Consider the following 20,445-nt stretch of genomic DNA (forward strand, 5'->3'; position numbering starts at 1 on the left):
ATGATTACCAAGGGAATTTAAAGTGAATTGAGATTACTTCATTGCCTGCAGTCCTTCTCTAGCTTAACTTCATTAGGAATAAAAAGGCCTGTAAACTTTTTCAGAGGCTCTTTTTAATGCAAGATCGCATTTCAACTTAACTATATTGTATCTTCAGGTCTTGTAATCTGTCTTGATTCATTAACAGATGAGTGTCTTTACAGCAACTGCTTACAGATAATAAAGAGTAAAGGCTGGAGACATAGACCTAAGAGCTTATCGTCACACATTCAGTACTTATAATCTGTCTCTTTCCTTTTCTGTGACATTCCTGGGTCAGGTAACAAGAGCCTTCCAGATCAGGGCATTATATTAATTTTGTTTTTTTCCCCCCACCGTAAAGTCAACAATAACAGCCAGATAAGCATCTTCTGGAGCTTAGACACTAATTTTAGCTGGGAATAGCATTATAACTTCCAGTGAGATGTCGTGAGTGTTGTAGCCTGTAACTGTCGTATTCATTTTTTGAGATACTGCTTTTGAGGCCCTGACCTATGTATCTCTCTTGGAAGATACAGTTTCAGCTTAAAATGTAGGGGTTTATTTTTCTTCTAAAATCTGTACATCTGCTTAAATTAAAAAAGGAGCTTCAGATTTAAATCCAGGTCAAAGGACAGGCTCCTCAATTATACTAGGTTTTAGAACAGCCAAGGTTTTTCTCTTGCAGGGCTGCTTATCTCGTGAAGTTGATCATGGAGCCTGGAGGAAAGAAAGTAAAGGGGATATCTAATTACAGTCATTCACTACCTAAAGGGGTTATGGAGAAAATGAAATCAGAGGTGCTTAATGACAGAATCAGGATTGCAAAAAGAAAAATTGTTTGTCCACGGTGAAAAAATCTTTACCATGTGAGCGGTCCAACACCACAGGGCTCTCAGTCCTTAGAAACTTTAAGAATTTCATTGAGCAAGACTGTGAACAATTTGATTTTGCCTTTCGTGTCAGCCCTGCTTTGAGCAGAAGGTTGGACTAGGGACCTCCTGTCAACACAGACTTTTCCGTTATTGGAAAATAGTGAACCATGTATAGGTTCCTCCTTACACTGTAGATGTCATTGTAGACATATTTTGACCTTCTAGTTGGTGTGGCTGGACATATTTTGAAACTTCTTGTATCAAGCTAACTAGCAGAGATCCTTATGAACTTCATGCAAGTTCCGCTGGTACACTGAAGCCCTTTATACAATTTTTGTATGTTGGTATCCTATAGCAGATGCATACTCTTAAGTATACAGATGTCTATAGGACACCACCTCTCCCCTCCTTCCAATTAGGAGTGATCTTGCATGTCTCCTTGGCTCGGTGAGCCTTAAAGCTTGTGGATTCATCAGCATGGATTCCTGGAGCTGAAGTTTCATGGATATGTTTGTTTGCCTTCTCATGTCTTTTTCTTATTGAGGTTGCTGCAGGAAATGTGACCACTCCGGTTTTCACTGATAAAAAGTACTCCCATATGTCACCATGGGTGCATGAGAAATCTGCAATGTGTTTAACCTTTTTAAAAATCTGTATAAACTTTTGCTAATTTTGGATACGCCTGTGCTTGTGTGTAGAAGACGACCGAGACCTGTCCCCAAGAACTGTCTGATAGTTTGGTTTTGCTCTGGTTTAGATGATGCGATGCACAGGAAGCATTGATACAGAAATGCTCTTGTATGATGCTGTGGTTTAACCTGACCGGCGGCTGAGGACCGCACAGCCGCGTGCTTGCTACCCCCACCCACTGGGAAGGGGAAGAGAAGCGGGTGGAAAAAAAAATGGAACTCTTGGGTTGAGATAAGGACAGTTTAATAGGAAAGGAAGAGTGGGACTGGGGGGGATATACACAAAACAAGTGATGCACAACACAATTGCTTGCCCCCAGACAACCCCCATATTTATTGCTGAGCATGATGCCATGTGGCACAGGACATCCCTGTGGTCCATTTGGGACAGCATTTGGGCCAGCTGTCCTGGCTGTGTCCCCTTCCAGCTCCTGGTGCACCCCCACTGTGAGAAACTGAGAACTCCTTGGCTCTGTGTGAGCGCTGCTCTGCACTGAAACATCATTGAGTTTTCAATGTTTTCATCCTAAATCCAAAACACAGCATGATGCCAGCTACTGTGAAGAAAACTAACACGATCCTAGCTGAAGCCAGGATATATAGCAGCCCTTAGTGGGTTTTGCTGATTCTCTAAACAATGTGGGGCATGTGGCAATTTGGGATGTGTGAATAGCTGTGTGTAGGAGAAAATATGTGGTTCTTGACACACTAATGGCCATTTTTTACAGCTGTTCAATGCATTGTAACTAAATGTTCATGTCTCATTAATATTGTCCTGATAAAGAGAAGTACTATTATTGTGTAAAAAATACTTTAAATCTTCTTTTTATGTTTCTATTGCAAGTTGCTAAGACAACAGCAAAGAGTGATTTTTAACAAGGTTTATGAAGTTCTGATGGGTGTAGATATCACTATCCTGAAGGCAAATGCTGGGCCTGAGTAACAGCAAGTAATCTAACTATTCAATTTGTTCTTCACCTTTCTCTGAAAAGGGCTTTGGCATAATGCGTACCCAGGAAACTGTTACAAGTTTTTTTTCTCCTGAGGAAAGAACATCAAAATGGAGCTATGTAAAACTTTAGAAAAAATTCTTTATTGCAGGAGATGGTCAGGTTTCAGGACCAACATATAAGCTCTGATGGCTTTTGTTACCTTAGTTCTACGTAGGTATCCTTGCACAGTTAGATTGATCTTAGTTGAAATTGTAGCTTCAGAAAATTTAATTGTTATTGTGAATTCGTTTCTGCAGTTCTAAAGTGGTGCTTTCATGATTGTGACTTCAGACTGTGTGGGATGCTCACTATTGAAACTGGCAAAGAGTAGAGACGTGGACTTGCAGAACATCTTGAGTGTAGAGGGAGGTTATGGGCATGGTTTAAAATTGCCTAATCGATTTTCTTAAATTTATTATGGTCCAGATTTTTTTTGCTTAATTTCAGAACTTCTTTAAAGAAAATACCATTCCCTGAGTGCAATAGCAGGCTGCGTTTGCAGCACTGCCTGACAGGTGTTCTGTTGTTTCTGAAGTATGCAGTCAAATCCCCTTTCACTTGGAGAACTGAGATGGAAACTTCTTTTTATAATATGCTTCTCTGTGTGGAAGAGATCCAGGGGGGAGGTTAATGTGCAAAAGACTTAAGTTTTGTGGAGTGTGTATCTTTTGTTCCTTTGAGGAGAAAGGAGATAAACTTATTTGGAACCAACTCCTGATTGTAATGCACGGCTTTCATATTTGCTCTGTCCTGATGTCATATTTGCTTGGTATTCCCCCAAAATCAGGAAGCATTACAAGAAATGACTTCTCTATAGTAATTGGCTCAAGCTTAGTTCCTTGTGGGTGTCCACCTCAAAGTCTATGAAATGCATGTTACAAAAATGTAATTGTTAAAATGATTAAGACTTTAGAGATGCAACTGATCATTGATTCTGCTTTTTGTTTTCCAAGGTGGAGAAAGTACGCACAGGTGATCAGACAGATGGGCTTCTTTATCCTGCTAAGAGAACGTCGCCAACTGTGAAAAGTGTTACAGAGCAAGAAAAGGCATCTCAGAATGTTACTTCTTCAAAAGTGGACCCGTTGTTAAAACCAAGTATGGAGTCTGAGTCTGCCTCACTTAGCAGTGACTTCAAGCAAAAAGTTGTTAATATCCTGAAGAAGTATTCCAGTGGTCTCTGGGCTAATGCACTTCCCAAATTGTACCAAGACACTTACCAAGTAAAATTTCCAGAAGGCATTCTAAATAACCTGGAGTTGCTCTCAGATATATGCATTGTTGACTATGTATCTAATGTCCCCAAAAAGGCTATCCTCTATGTAAAACCCCAGAGATGCACTGATGAGAATCTGAATGCCACTGAGAAGGTCCAGACACCCGATAATGTGAAGGCCACAGCTAAACAACAGTATGAAGAATCCAAGGAGTGGTATCCAGACAAAGTAACTGTTCCTCCTCTACTCATTCCATCAGAAGGACCTGTGTCCGTCATGGTGGTCGAGCTGAACAACACTAATGAGCTTATAATTAGGCAAGTTCACACTTCAGAATCTATCTTTTTTGCTTAATTTATAAATTCATAAACTCATACTGTGCAGATCTGCAGGACTTTATTTACCTGTGTTGATAATGAAACTTAAGAATTCTTTTGTTTTTGTGTTTAAATGGAAGATTGCTAAACTCTGAGCTGATCAGTTCTAGCATTAGCTTGTCTGAGGCTCAAAGCAGATCTGACTTTTTAGAATAACCCTTCTATAACACATTGGTAATATTAGAGGTAATGTTCAGATATTGCTTTAATATCTATTAAAGTATTTTTTTACTTCTGTAACTGACTTCTTACTAACTATGTGTGAGTTGTGCATGTTCAGATTATACTGCAGTTTTCACTTTTTGAGCTTCCATCCAACAGCAAATGGCTAGTGCTTCTTGGTTTGATGGTTAATCAGTCCAGCCTCAGAGAACAGTGTAAGAAGCGCATTGTACCGTTATGTTGTGTATGGGGTACTGTACTCTTTCAGGAAATAACTATACTTCATTGTTAGGATAAAAAATACAAATCCTAACAGGATTTAAAAAGTGAAAAAGCAGTAAAACGTTTTCTCTAGGATTTTTCAAATTCAACTGTTAAACAGGTCTGTCTGTCACTTCAGAGCATGAATTGCATAGCTGTCTGGTAATATACTAAATTGACAGCTCTCCATTTTTTCCCTTTAGTTTCTGCAGTTTCAGCTTTCACTAGATAGTTTTAGTCATTCTCAAGGGTCCTGATTAGGATCTAAGTAAGTACGTTTGCAGTTCACTTACAGATCCTCTCACTATGCAATTAGTACCCTCTTCCTCACTACTGGCTGAAAGTATTCAACACAGTAGAGTTAAGGTTGATATTTAGATGTTCTTCTTTTCTAGCTGTCATTAATGTATAGGAACACAAAGAACTGAACTTTCTTTGTGTCAGCCCATTGGTTTAGTTCCCTAAAGTCATGGAACCATAACGGTTGACGGCTTGTAGTGAAAATCCCCGTACTTGGGGGGTTATGATGGCAACATTCTCAAATGAAAATTTCTTTGTTTCAGCTGCTAGTCCAATCCCTATTTTGTGCTTTTTCTCTGTTTCTGTAGGTGTTGTATAAATTTATTTTGTAACCTTTCTACCAGCATGGTAATTTGCTGTATATGTGGAGTAAGAAACCTTAGCTTCCTAATCTGTCATTTTAAGGTATTTCCAGTAATTATTTTGGGAAAACTGTTCCTGATGAATATTCACTCCCTATGGTTTGGCTCCAGTTACAAGGTTACCTGAACTGTGCTTTTTTTTTGTAATTAATGATCCATTTGGTTGGTTTCATAGCGTGACTTTCATTTGGCTTAATGCTTGTTGATCTGATGGTTTTGCCTTTCTTATTAGGAATATGAAATGTCCTCCACTAATTCAGACTAGTAATCTCTCTCTCTCATTTGATTTTTGGGATGTGATGAAAGAAAAGAGGACTTTTTTCAGGAGGCAGTTAAGGATGTTTGAAGACTGAACGTTAGAGAAGCTTTTCCGAGCAAGTCTTCACAGGTCACCCACGTAAATTGTTCTGTAAGCAATGCCATCTTTGCCTCTTCCATTCATGGAAAGCGCACTTCTGAATGACTGCTTAATTACAGAAGTACAACAGAAATCAGGCCTGAATGGGCCTGAGGAGGATTCTCGGCCAACCTGCACAAAGCAGGGTCAACTCTGAAGTCAGACAAGGTTTATCAGGGCTTAGCCAGTTAGGTGTTGAAAATCTTCCTAGGATGGAGACTGCATGACCTTTCTGGGCAGCATGCCCCTCTGCTCAGCTGCCTCATGGGGGGAGTTTGTTCCTTGTATGCGGTTTGGCCCTCTTCTGTTTCAAGGTATGACTGTTGCCTCTGGTCTTCCCACCAGTGCCACTGAAGAACATCCTTCTGTCTTTGTGGTGAGTTCCTTGTATGTACTGGAACACCACTGTGAGGTCCCAGTTGAAGCCATGTCTTCTCCAAGCTGAACAATACAGTTCTAGCAGCCTTTCCTCATGTGGCAGGTCTTCTAGTCCCCAGCTGCCTTGATGCCCTTCTCCTGACCTTGTGTTGTTAGATGTCTTAGCTGACACAATGTTTCAGACGTGAAAAACTGAATACCAAGTAAAGGATATTCACTTTCTTCCATTGACTGGCTTTGTTTCTCTTAATACAGCCAGGATGTTTGCCAGAATCTTTGCTAGCGAGGCACGCTGCTGGTTCGCACTCTGCTTGCATCTGCCTTGACTCCTAGACCCTTTTCTGCAGTTCTTCTCAGCAGCTGGTCTGTCCTCTCCATTTTCCACGGTTTCTTCCTTCTCAGGTGTCATACATGATGCTAATCCTTGTTAAATACCATGACTTTCCTGGCAGCCTGTTCCTCAGCCTGTTCAGGTCTCTGTGAATGGCAGACCTGCCCTTCAAGAATTTTCTTGTCAATGAAAGTGAGGTGATTGAAGCTCTTATAGATGCTCTGTGTACATCTACAACTGTGATTGGAGAGATGGTATGGTATGCTAGATGGAACACCTGACTTTGCACAAGAAGTAATTATCTCACTTTTTATTCCCGGTTCTTTTGAGTTTCTATGCTGTGGTGTGGAAATGTTTTTCCTCTTATCTTTTTGAACAGAAAATTCCATAGGTTGTTTTGCTATGGAAGAATACAACCCTTAGTTCCTTTTACAATGAAATATCAAGCTTTCTTTACTTGACCCATGAAGCAGTTCCAGTTGAGACTAGCAATGATGCTGTGCGCACTCTAGTCTGGCCACATGTGTATAACACCTTTTTTGAGGTCGTTTTCCAAGATTCGTTTCTGAAGAATATGAAAAATAACTTTCCAGTTGGCTTTTAACAGCCAAAATCTTCCTCAGTAGGATCCTTACCTGTTATCAGAAAATAGTGAGGCAGGAAATTTTGAGTGATTTTTCTGCTTTATGATACTCCTACTGTCCTTTAAATATCCGTATGAAACTGATGCTAAGAAGTGAACTTTTAAGCTTTGTATGCCTGTTTGTGTTGCCCCACTCCATGTCCACTGTGAAGGAGATGAGTGTTTACATAGAAGCAAAATGGCTGTCAGTCTGAAAAGCAGCATTTAATTGAATAGGAAGGTAGCAGAGAAATCCTCACTTTCCTGAAGACAGCCTGGAATGTGATCAGATTTAACTTAAGCATTATAACAAAGGTAGCCCAGTGTGCTGTAGTACAGTGCCTGCCCTAATCCTGTGCATAAGGCAGACTTGTGGAATAAGCCTAGCTTTTTATAGGATGATACAGTAAACTGTGTGGTAGAAATTAGTGGCATTAGTCATTCTAGGAACAACTTTTAACGTAGTTAAACCAGTAGCTGCTAATATAAGTATAAAAATAGATTTTCCCTCTGCTCTAATCTGACTTGTTTCTGAAGTATTCAGAATTTCCCATTTGTAGTTTTCAGTAAATTAAGAAGATTCACACAACTCAGATTACTTCAGTATGAAACATTAGGTCGGCAGCGTAATACCAGGCTTGTTCTGAAGGCCAAGAGTAAACAGCACATAGTTTGAGAGGGATCTGTGAAACTATTATGTGCCCTGTGCTTTGATTGACATTAGTGAAAAGCTGATAAGCTGGTGTTTGCTACTAAGGACTGAGTAATTTCAGAGATGTCGTATCAGTTTGGTTTTTTTTACACTTCATCCCAGATATTTTGTGCTTGTGGTCAAGTTCCTCTACATGGTTGTAATAATTACGTAAGATCTCTTACTAAAGATCTAGTTGAGCATGTTAGATTCTATATTGCTGGACCATATCTAACTATGAACAATAGTACTAAATTTTGTTAGTTACTACTTTCCTGTAGGCCTGTTAATGGAAAAATGTTTGGATACCAATGGTCTTAAAATATGTATATATCCATAATTTGTTCATGTGTGTGTATAAAGGTTCTCGGGTTTTTATTCAGCTTTTATTCAGCTAACTCCTATGTGTGTTTTGTTTTTGTTTGTTTGTTTGTCTGTGTGGTTGTTTTTACTGAAATACTGTAGGTATGTCGGCAAAGATTATTCTTATGCCCAGGAACAAATGGAAGATGACATGAGAACATACTATAGTCAGAATTGCACAGCGTTACAAGTTCAGTCTCTGAGTGTTGGGCAACTTGTTGTTGTACACACTGAAGAAGAGGCCTGGCTGCGTGCTCGGATAATTTCTGTGGAAGACAAGAGGATAAAGGCAAGCAATTATTTGTTTTGGCACTTAGTGAAAGACTTAAAATGTTCTTGTTTCGTTTTAGGTACACAGTCAATTCCCAAACACGGTGCATTCCTAGCATTGTCTCCTTTCCCAACCTGAAGTACTTCTCTTTTCAGTTATAGGAGAAGTTAAGACTTTTGAAGTCTTTCTTTTAAGTTGTGCGATTGTCAAAAATAAATGGTCTTTCAGTGTTTTTTGTTGCTTTTTTTCCTTTTTTTTCCCACAGATATTTTGGATTTAGTGGAGGTTTGGGATTTTATACAGGGCTGGGCACTGTATAAATTTACAAATTTACCTTTGATAGTAATGGGAAGAATGGGTGTGGTGGTGCTTCTTGGAATTGGGAAGCAGAAAATTCAAGAGCTAATAGGTCTCAGATCTTGCTTGAAGTCTGGTACTGAAGTATCTATCATATGCATTAATTAGCAAGAGAGTGAGAAGGATATACTTGTGCTTAAACTTCCCTTTCAGACAAGTCTGGTATCCTGGGAGTTGCGTTTGGTGTGCATGTTAATTAAACCCCTCTGAGATTGTTTAACTCCTCTGTTAAATGTTTCCTGAGCCAAGGGGATGTTTCTTGACATCCACAGAGAAACTAGACTGTATAATTGAACTAATTGAACTGTAAGAACAGTGTCAAATTTTCCCGTTATTTCTTGCTTAGTCAAACGTTAATGATAACTTTTTTCATTTCTTCCCATAGCTGGGTGACTTTTTACCCAGATCTGCTTAACATACTTATTGATCCATTTCATATATTTTTAAATAGCGCATGAAATAGAATGAGTTTTTCTGAAAGCATGATAACCTTCAGCTAGAACTCGAAGGAGCAGGTTGTCACAGAACTCAGTTTTGTGAAAGATTACATCAGCTTCAGAGAAAAATAGCAAGCTTGCCTCTGATTTTTGTCTAGGCAGAGCTAGCAGCCAAAAGAAGACCACTGCTACATGGCAGCGTTTGCTTGCTGATCATCCACCACTGCTCGGGCTTCCTATTGAAAGTTTGTTGTGCAGATATTTCGCATGATAGAGTTTAGAAAAAAGTTGTAAAAAGCCCAATGAAAGCCTTCTTTCTCTCGCCTTAGCTCTGATTACCTGCTGCCAACCAACACTTTCACTACTGACTTCCTGCAGCGTTTGTGGTATTTGTGTCAAAGTTACTGGAAGTACAACTCCAAATAGTCCCTTAAGGCTGTAAAACAAAATATAAAACACACTATGGCGCTTATATAGTGCTTGAGTCTTCAACACTTTGAAAACTCTAAAATTGCCACCTTATTACCTTTGTTCATGTGATTTAAGTTAATATGCTGAGTCCTTCCAGCACTGTTTCTGTGAAGAGTTGAGATTGTGTTAGAGAGGATGGTTTTACAGAAATCTTGAGAAGACCTTCCTTGAAAGCTCTGAATATTTAAGTAGTGAAATAAACATTAGAGTAATGGTGTTACATAGCTATTATCACTATAATTAGCAAAAAATGATATGCCTGTTTAATGGATGCACAGAGAATGTGGTAGCTGAATACATTTTCCCTAGTCTCAAGAATGTGTATTTAAAGTTCTGTTAATCATCTTATGCTTTTATCTCATTTTCCCTTATCAGGTGTACTATGTTGACCATGGCTTCAGTGAAGTTATTGAAAGCAGCAGTGTGTACAAACTACACAAGCAGTTCTGTTCACTTCCATTTCAAATTGCAAAATGTAGACTGGCAGGTAAGAGAAGGCCAGTGTTGTCTATAGAGCTTGCCATTGCGTGACTTACGGATTGAACCATCTCAGTCTGGGAATTCTGATCCTTGTTTGTAATAACTATGTGTATTAGATTCTGCCCAAGATAGCTAGTCTAAGCAGACACATGTAGGTGTGGACAGAAGGATGTCAAGAAGAGCTTTATAAAGAAACCTTGATATCAGAAGACCCCAGTATCTCTCTAATATAGCTTAGTTGTTTCTGCACTTAGCTTGGATGCGTTTGTTCCTTTAATATGTGCATGCCTGAAGAAATATAAGTAAAACACTTGTTGTTGTGTGAAGCATGTACTAGCATGACTCCTTTTTCCACCAATGAGACCTGATGTGATCATTCAGTTATTTTAAAGTGATCCTTCCCCTCTTAGCACTCGCAGGCTTCCTAGACTGTGCTGGAAATTATTTAATTTCCTAAAACTGGTGGGCATTTCTAACTTCTAAGATGTTAGTTCTAAGATTCTAAAATGTTCTAAGAACATTTTATTTTAAATATTTGAAATTGGCAAGAATAAACTTTTTTTTTACTTGAATGCAGTTACTTTTTTTGTCTGCATATTTGCCTTGATTCTTTCTGAAGAGGACTTCTTTTCCTCTTGAAGATGTCTTTCTTTGTTAAAAAAGGAGACAATAGAATGCAAGTTGAGGTGCAATACAACCTTCCAACTACATCCTGATTCTTGGAAAGGTTCCTGTTGTAAACACACTTGCTTATTGTATTTCCCTTCATTAAAGTAATACATAAAAAGTATGGTGTGTCTTTCAGGGCTGGAAGTCTTCTGTGATGATCCTGCCCTAGTAAAGGCTGTAGAATTGCAGACATGCTCCAAGATACTTGCTGTGGAAATACTGGAAAGGAGTGATACTCCTCTTTTTGTTCTCTATGACACTTCTGGAGAAGATGACATCAACATTAATGCTACTTGTCTGAAGGCATTGTATGACAAATCCTTTGAACTGCACCTACAGGTACCATCTGCTTCTTTCCTTTTTAATTCATTAAAAATCATTGACCACAAAGGTCTTTGGACAAAAAACAGTACTCACAAATGTGCTAACTTTCTGTGTGTGTGTATCCCCTTTCTTGTCAAAATCTTGCTGTTCCAGGTAGATGCACTATATACAAATGTGAGAGTAACCAGTATTCTCTCAGATGGAAGTCTGTATTGCCAACTGCCATCTAAAGGCTTGTCTAGGCTTTCTGAAATCTTGCAGAAGATAGAAGACTACTTCCTTCACAAGGTAGGTCTGTGATGAGGGAGAAGTCAAGTCGTGTGGCCTTTTCAGTGTACCAGTCCTTTTCTTTGTACAAAAGTTCAGATTTCTGAGACATGCGAACACTTAAAAAGGCTAAAAAGTCTGTTCCTCGTTTTTATGCGTGCAGTTTTCAGAGTGAAAATGTTTTCTGATGCTCTTCTGTTCAAATGCTGTCTCTGAGGATTCAATAACGACTTCTAACTTCACTTGAATAGTTAAAACAGTACCAAAATGGCTCATAATGGGAAGCTTCCTGTAGAAACTGCTCTAGGTTGATAGAAAACTTGTGGATGTTCTGCCATACTTTTTTTCTGGAATATTTATTTATGTGATGGAGCTGATGTGTATGAATAGCCTGACAATATTATAGTGACAATAAAAGCAGTGTGACCAAGGTCTGTTCTTTTTAGCCTGGCTTCCTTCAATATTCAACAGCCTTGACCTGATGTGCTGTGTATATTGTCTTTGCATCCTTAGCTTTTAAATGTTGTGTCTAATTTCAATCAGAACTGATGTATAAAAAACATTTTCAAAAGAATTAAGTTGCTTTAAAGTAGCCATGTGATAGAGAAGTCTAATATCTCATCTACCTTTTACACAATCGTGCAACAACCCTTACTATAGTCAAGATTTTATGCAAAAGAAAAAATGTTTAGAGAATTGAATTTGTTCAACATCCAGCTGAAACATGAGAGAATGAAATCATGAAATGCAGTTCCTTGAAAAGTAAGACTGTGTTAGAACTACTGCTTGTAAAACTAACTTTTCAAAGTTTTTTTTAGAAGTTGAGCTTTAGGCCTGTTCTGGAACATGCTCCATTTGGAAGTACTTTATATTGTATAACTATGTCTTTATACGTCTTGGTTATCAAGATTCAGTTTCAAGCAAGCAGAACACTGAAGGAAAGAGTATAAACTATATCCTGAAAGGTTTAGCTACATAAAGGCAGGCAGCTGTCCAGACTTGCAGGACAGAGTGTGTTAGGATTTTGTTGCTATCAAAGACAGACCTTGACTTTACCGTTATTGATTAGGTTTTTTGTTTTGTCTGAGAACTTAATCACACTGAGGTGTTTACGGGTCTCCAATGGGAACCTATTTATGCTTTTTGCAATGTGTCCAGTGTCTTCTAACGCTATTTAGGATCATCACAGTGAATGCCAGCCTCATGAGTCTTTGAGTCCATGCTAAATGTAGTTTAGAATATAAGATAGGAAATTCTTTAGTTACCTATCACAGTTCCACAGTCCTGTTGCTTTTCAGAACATTAAAGGTAGTAGTCAGTGATCTTTGTATTCTGTGCTTCCAAATGTATTTTTCCTGGCAATTCATATTCTCTTGGTTCCACTGTAAGATATACAGCTCAGAATTAAAGCTTTATTAACGGGGCAAGCGTAAAATAATGTTACAGAAAATGCTTCTGAGGCTGGGAAGAAACTTTGTATTTGAGACAGCTCTGTTGCTTGTCAGAACTATTTATTCCATTTGTGGCTTTTGAAATGGCTAGTCGAGTGTCAGCTAGTAATGATTCTATGCATTTTAATTTTTGTTTCTGTATTTGCAGCAGACACCAGAGTTTAATGTATCACTGCCTTTCTGTGGCAAAATCTGCTTGTTACCTTGCAAAGGAAAATGGGCACGTGTAGAGGTAAGAAGCGTTCAAAGAACAGCAACAGTTTTCCCACATAGAAAAGGCTCTTCAGCTAAATCTGAATTCTTACTTTCCTTGAAACATTTTACAGTGTATGCCTCACTGTTGTGTTTTTAACCTTAAAATGATTGTCTTCCTATCTTATTTCAGATAACAATCATTCACAGTAGACGGGCACTTGGTGTATGCTTCGTGGACACTGGAACAGTTGCAACTGTAGAAGCTTCAGACCTTAGAGAAATCCCATCACAATTCCTGAGAGAAGTAATTGCAATACCTCCTCAGGTATAAAGACAAGTTAAAGGTGACCTATACTAGATCTCTTGATAGTGGTGCTCCTTCTAGGTTTATGCAATGAACTTTTTGGTTTGTTTCATCGTGATCAACAATGGAGTGCATTCCATTATGCATCTTTGAAATAACCTGTAGTGTAGTCCTGTGTACTGACAGGATGCTGTGGTAATAGTGTACTAGTAATGATACCGGTTTTGCATGTCCCTCTGTCTATTTCTGTTTGTCATATATTATTCAATCTGTGACAGTTAATGAATTTTCTGAGAATAGGAACTTGTGGACTAGTTTCCATATTATTGTATGCTTCTGTTCTTAGGCTGTAAAATGCTGCCTAGCAGACCTGCCTCCCAACACTGGCATGTGGACTCCAGATGCTGTACTGTGGCTGAGAGATAAAGTAATGAGTTGTCCTGAATTTAGCATGAAGGTAAATAGTCAAAATGCCTGTGTAACCTTAAATCTATAGGCCTGTGGAAAAAGCATTGAAAGAACAACTTTGAAAACTTAACCATTTATCAGAGTTTATTTCTGTTATGAAGCTTAAAAGTTTGTAGCCATCTCTTGGACATAAGTGCAATACAAAGTCCCGTTCTTATGATGTTTGGCATAAGAATATTTGGCTCATTAGCAGTTTCTCTTTTTCCTCTGAAGAATTTAGCAGCTGATTGCCTTTCTCATTTTCCTGTGCCAGACCAGATATGGAGCTAGAAATATTTTATGAACTGATAAGAAGGAAGCAGTTGTTTGTGTTTTGCCACATAAAAATATGTAAATGTTCCATGGATCTTAAATGATTTTTATGCCTCTTAAGTGAGGATAACCTTTTCTCATTCTGGTCTTTGAAAGCAGCTTTAGTTTTCACTTGTTGCTTTTTTTAATCCAGTGTGACTTAGTATTTGCTATTGTTTACTTAAGGGTTTCTGTTATCTTTGAGATAAAATTATTTCCATTGGCAGTGTTTCCTTTCCAGTTTGGTTAACTGAAGCCATCCTTATAAAGGAAATCTTTTTGCTACCTGGAGGCTAAACAAAGCTGATTTCCTCTTAAAAATCTGATTCCAAGTACTGACAGAGCACTTAGAAATCATGTTTTGTAGCTTTTTTTTCCTACCTTTTTCCTTCTTTTAACCCAGGAGGCCGTGCAGTTAAAACATAGCTCATTTGGTCTGGGACTTGTGACTGTTGCAACTGCCTTTTCTAAACATCTTTTTCAAGATAATTTGAGTTTGGTATTAGTTTTTACTTGATTAGACAATAGCAGAAACATGTATGCTTTAATTTTGGAAAGTTTTTATTCATCCCCCGTTTGCTGCCTATAAGTATAAATATCCTGTGCAGATTATTAGAGGAAAAGAGAGAAAAATCAACAGAGGAATATGTAAACAAATGTTACATACTTCGTCATATGAAAATTTCAGTGCTTTGTCATCAGTAATGCTAGCTGCTGCCAATGATATATGCTCTTAAATAGGATATTGTTTATGCCAGTGCTTGAAAATTATGCATGATACAAACCGAGAAGCTTTTTTCACCTTTTTTTCATTCCATTCTTAATTTACTAGGTTTCACGTCCCATAATGACAGGAAGAGATTTCTGAAGGATTGAGTATTAATATTTGATAGCATTGCTTAATTGTTTAGAATTGTATGGCTAATTTAGAATTGTGGCTAATGTTTTCCAGAAAACTGCAATCATACGTGCTTGTGCCAAGCAATACTGAGATTGAACCGGCTGGGCAGAACACAACTTGATTCAAGCTTTGTGTATGCTTTACATTAGTGGAATAAATATCAATGCTATTTTTAGCACCTGTGATTGCTGGCTTACTATCCAGCAATTTCATTGATTTATTTGAGAGAATCTTGAAAATACTTCACAGGAATAAACTGTTGCTGCTTTTCTGTTAAGGCTTTAGTCTTCTGTTCAACACCAGATGTGCACTTTATAGTTGATAACTGAAAATTAAACTGTACTTTCTTTCTAAAGGTGGTTAAACAGGATGTTTCAAAGGGAATTGCACACGTTTACTTGTTTGCTCCAGAGAATTTCCCTGACATGGATCGTAGTGTCAATCGTCAGATTGTAAATGCAGACCTGTGGAAGCATCAGAAAGATGTTTTCTTGAGCGTTACGCCCAGGGGGACCAGCTCCGCGAAAGTGACAGGTGATACAGTTTCAGCGCTGCAGTTAAATCGGGGAAGGCTAGAGAAGAGTTTCTCTGATTCAGCTGAGCCTGCTTTGGAGTCCAGTAGTGCAGTGTCTGCCAGTGATATGCCTCCACCCCTACCCTTGTCAAAGGTTGGTGGGCTCATGGATGTCTATGTCTCAGTGGCATGCCATCCAGGTCACTTTGTTGTCCAGCCTTGGAAAGAGCTACATAACTTGGAAGCCCTAATGGAAGAAATGATCTTGTACTACAGCATGGCTGAAGAGAGACCTGTGAACATTGAAAAAAACAAGTTGTATGCAGCTAAAATTGAAAATCAGTAAGTACATTCTTAGATTAAAAATCTGTGAAGGCAAGCTTTTACCTACAGCAGTACTTAAATCTTGGTAAATCATCATGCATAGCTGTGTTGGAGATAGTGACGGAATTACACATTTTTCTTTAAAGCTTGGCCTTGTTGCAGGTTTTTGGGGAAATGCTTTGTTGTCTGCATTGTTAGCAAGGTGGCAGATGTCTGGTGATAGCTGAGAGATTAAGGGAGTAAATGAGGTTGCAGTCTTGTCATGTTTCCAGATAGTAGTTAGAAGGACTTTATTCAAATAATACCAGATCTGGGAAGCTTGAGACACATTGGTTAAAATCTTTCAGTCATGCATTGCTTTTCTGGTGCCTTGACAGTGTATGAATATAAATTGTGTTTATTCTTGTTCTCCCTCTTTTCAGTTGGTACAGGGTGATAATAAAAGGAATTCTTAGAAATGGGTTTTTGTCAGTATACGAGCTGGACTATGGTAAACATGAGCTTGTCAGCATAGAGAAGGTACAGCCACTCCTGGATAAATTCAGAAAACTACCTTTCCAAGCTATAAGAGCTCAGCTTGCAGGTAGGTGGTAATCATTTACTCTTCTTTTTATTTATTTTAAGTCTTACATCAATGAGGATACCAAATGTCTATAAATGTAAAGGGAACAAAGCTGAATGCTAGTGACTTTTTTTCTAGAGTAAACATGTACCTGCTTGGAAAAACCTGCTCAATGCATGCATGTTTATGCCATCAAAGTGGATCTTCTTTTCTTCTTTACATGGGTGGTGATGGTTTAATGGAGCACTTTTAGCATGTATACAGCTGAAAGTTGCTTAAATTTTAACAGCAGCTGCTTTTTGTCATCATAAATATTTACTATTTAATGTGTGTGGTGACTAATATGCAAAGGACACAGGGAAATCAAACCCAAATGTTTTTTGAATCTTTAAACATAACCTCTTATGAAGTGTGAAGGTTACAATATATCTGTTGATAAGAACTTATGTTCTGACTATTATAGTCTACATAAAGTTAGGGACAATATGCTGTGTTTCTGGAGATGTTCTTCTTTCATACCTTGTCCATATTGTAATTTACTGTTTTCTAGTGCATGTTTGGAACCCAAAGTTGCCTGAAATATATTAGTTTTCACAAACAAACTCCATGGGGAGGGTGGGGGCTTTCATCAAACTTAAATAAGATTAATTTAATGGAGGACGCCTAACTGGGCAGCCTGCTCTGGGGAGCCTGCTTTGGCAGGGGGGTTGGACCCAATGATCTCTTGAGGTCCCTTCCAACCCCTACAATTCTGTGATTCTGTGAGGGCATAGAGTGTGCATACATCTAACAAAATCAGAAAATTAAAACTTGTTCCCTCTTTAATGTATTTTCCTTCCTGTTCTGATTTATTTCATTTTGGCATTGCTTTCAGATTTATCTCTCTTCTTACTCACCTGCTACTTTCTACCTCTGTTTGGTAAACATTAGCTTAGACTTCAATTACAGAATGGGCTTGCTTGAAGTGACAGACCAGTTGGTGCTCTGTTGGTTGCTTTCTGTGGATCTGCCTTCCTGCATAGCCTCAAGTGTGACCTTGGGGACTGCTTTAAACAGGTCAGGTTGGATGTGTTCCCACTAGGCTGGGGTCCTAGGAGGTCAGTGCTGAAATGAAGCTGATTTCTAGCTCTGTCTGTGTACTGGGGTAGTACGGGATCTTGCCAAGAGAGCCTGCAAGTCATCAATTCTTCCTGCTTTGCAGAATCCTGAGTAGCTAGCTAAGCTGGCTTCTGAGCTGTCACATACAGTCAAAGCAGGCCAGCTGGGCCCAGATGATGGGTAACTATCTTCTTCCTATTCTTCCAGTTTTTTTCTTCCCTTTTTTTTCCTCATCTGTTGCCTGTCAGTTTCTGGTCTATTTTCTTGTTCAATTCTATTTGCTTCCTAACCTGGCCTTTCCTTCTGTAACCTGTTAGGATTTACATATCTCTGGTGTCCTGTCCTATTAGCAGCAAGCTGCTGATAATAGTAGAAGCAATGTTGTCACTTCTCTGTTTTGTTTCCTTTATCTGTAACTTGCTGCTTGGGAATTCATGCACAACATTTTGAGTCCTTTGTGACTGGATGCTGTACACCAGCAGTGGTCTGGGGAGGCTGAATTCCTAGTTTGCAGGAGCTGCTTCTTCCTTGGTGGTTCACAGCCATATCCAAATCGTGTTTGGATTCTAGCATCATATCCCTGAGCAGGCCCACCTTTGTGGGATGCTAATCTCAAAAAATAGCAGGAGTCGTGAGACATTTAGGAGTCATTTCTATTTACTTCTCCTCTCTGCAGATCTAGCTTGGGATTTGAAGGGTTGGCAGATTTTTTTTAGTTGCTAATGCTCTTTTGAGATGAAGAAAATTTAAATCAAGGCTACTGCTTCAGCATCCTCAGGCAGAATACAAATCACTAGTTTCTTCTGAAAAGATCTTTAGTTTCCTTCTTGTCTAAGTAACATGGCTTGGTCATACATCACAGCTACTATACTTGGAAAAACTCACTGAGTCAGTGCGTTTGCCTTTCACTTCTGTGAGGCTATCCATAGATTGAGACTTTAAGAAAAAAATAAATGTTCTAGTCTCTGCAATAATTATCATTGTTTGTGTGGGAGATGAGTGAGCTTGTGTGTTTTTTTCCTAGAGTTAAGCTGCCTTCGCTGGTACCTGAATATCTGTTTTCTCAAGGTTTTAAACCACCCAGTCCTATATAAGCTTGATCACTCAAATTGGTCTAGCCTGTAAATGACATACTCTTCTGTTTTACATTTGTCCTAGGAGTGAAGAGCCAGCAATGGTCAGAAGAGGCATCAATAATGTTTCGGAATCGAGTAGAGAAGAAACCCTTGGTGGCGCAGATACAGGCAATTAATGAAAGCACTAACTCTTGGGATCGAAAAATAGTGACTTATTTAGTGGACACGTCTCTTCCAGATACTGATACATGGATTCATGACTTTGTGTCTCAAAGTCTTGCGGAACTTTCAAAAGCTGATTAATCACCACTTCTGAAACGTAGCGGCTCAGATTCTTTAGCAATAAAATAAATTAACAGGCTTTGAAGCGAAATGTAACTTCTTACATTGCCTTGACGACATGAAGGTATAAACTTGAAAAATGTGTGTTCAGTTAAAAAGATTTGTTTAACAAGTTTGGGTTATATTGACTTCAGGTTGACTTTATGAAAAATTGCACTTTGTTTACCACTGAAATGCTAGAGTTTGGGTGAAAATACTAAAGAAAAAGTTATTTATCAATAAAAAAATGGTGACTTGTTCTTGTTATCTTTCCCTGACTGGGGGTGGCATATCTCATAACTATTAGTCGGTACTTCTAACCACTACTGGATACTACTCCCCTTTTTTTAGCTAGAATTTTTATTGCTTGGGAAACAAGGAAGCAGTCCTCAATGTTTTTGAATTTAGTGACTGAGGTATGCATTTTTGATGGGTTTTTCCCCTTTCCTTAACCTTCTAAGAATTGAATAGTTGAAAATGCCTTGCTTGGGGCAGGGAAGTTTGTCTGCGATTATAGGGCTTAACTTTCACAGAAGGGTATGGACTTCCCTGTGCTTACTAGTCTGGTTGCTGTTTGTTAGGAATGATACTGCTTTTCTGAATTCTACCCCGTTTCCTCTGCTTGCTAAATTCAAGGCATTCCTTTCCCTCCTTTTCTGATAATTTGCTTTCTTATTTGCTTCTGAGAAACTTTAAACAACTGCTTTTCCCACGAGGCAGGAGCAAACAACGTCCCGTAAGCACACAGATCAGCGCTCTGAACACAGTGTTTTTGCCTTCTTTTAGATTGTGAAGACCTTGGGAAATTTAGAGGCGGTGTAGATATTATTACAGTTGATAGCCTGCTGCCTGCATGGGTAAGGGAAAATGGACTGAAAGGGAAGTATGGCTCAGAAACATGCAGTGCATGTGTAAGAGCAAGATGGGAGAAAATGCTTGCAGATACTCTGACTGAACAAACTGTTCAAGTATGTAAGACAGACTTTCTCCAGGGGGGTGCAAATGCGAGCTAACAGCGCTACGTGCTTTTAAAACAGGTCTCAGTCCTCTGCCTGGACGGTGTAGGGCGTAGCAGAGCCCTTGTGAGCAGAGCAGGCAGTGATAAACTAGCAAACTGCTACTTTAACACAAATTGCTAGTTAACATGGTCCTGTCCATAGTTAAGTGTGCAGAGATGAGATTCTCAAGTGTACTTGATGAGATGGAAGTTGTGTTATGCCTGAGAGCATTCAGTAGTCCACTGCTCCTTCCTGTCCTCAGAACCAGCAGGGTAGTCTCACCCACCCATTATGCTGGCTCTGGCATCAGCACAGGTGCCCTGACGCAAGGTGAAACGTAATGCAATGTCTCAGCTAAAATTATGTGAGGCAGACTCATCTTAACAGCCAGCTGTTTCTTCATTAACTGTCTTGGTTCCTTTCAGGAGTTCCTTCCAGTAAGTGACCACTGGGGTTGGAAGCAGAGGGTGACATTGTACTACAAAGAAAGCCAGAAACTGTTGAGCCCAGCACCCAAAGACAAATGCAAAAGGACAGTATCATCTGCCTCTCTGGGTTGCCATTGTGTCCAACCTGTTCAGAATTCCAGTGATTCTTTTTTTTTTTTTTGCATGCTACTTTGCGTGTAACC

General features: G+C 38.9%; 1 protein-coding gene across 4 annotated transcripts in view; it reads left to right on the plus strand.

Moving 5' to 3' along the window:
• Window positions 1-19,075, plus strand: part of TDRD7 (tudor domain containing 7) — a 45,541-nt gene extending 26,466 nt beyond the window's left edge. For 2 of the 4 annotated variants that reach the window (XM_080573040.1, XM_080573042.1), the window contains exons 7-17: window positions 3,528-4,108; window positions 8,138-8,324; window positions 9,947-10,058; window positions 10,857-11,059; window positions 11,198-11,332; window positions 12,914-12,994; window positions 13,148-13,282; window positions 13,608-13,718; window positions 15,278-15,777; window positions 16,182-16,342; window positions 18,578-19,075. In XM_080573040.1, coding sequence (XP_080429166.1) covers window positions 3,528-4,108; window positions 8,138-8,324; window positions 9,947-10,058; window positions 10,857-11,059; window positions 11,198-11,332; window positions 12,914-12,994; window positions 13,148-13,282; window positions 13,608-13,718; window positions 15,278-15,777; window positions 16,182-16,342; window positions 18,578-18,798 — 2,427 coding nt within the window. In that variant the 3' untranslated portion in view covers window positions 18,799-19,075. Of the gene's footprint in view, window positions 1-3,527; window positions 4,109-8,137; window positions 8,325-9,946; window positions 10,059-10,856; window positions 11,060-11,197; window positions 11,333-12,910; window positions 12,995-13,147; window positions 13,283-13,607; window positions 13,719-15,277; window positions 15,778-16,181; window positions 16,343-18,577 lie in introns of all 4 variants that reach the window. The other 2 variants (XM_080573039.1, XM_080573041.1) reach the window with 1 other exon arrangement.
• Window positions 19,076-20,445: the final 1,370 nt, after the last annotated feature.

This window comes from Anser brachyrhynchus (assembly GCF_964034855.1).
Source record: "Anser brachyrhynchus genome assembly, chromosome: Z".
Classification (NCBI taxonomy): Eukaryota; Metazoa; Chordata; class Aves; order Anseriformes; family Anatidae; genus Anser; species Anser brachyrhynchus.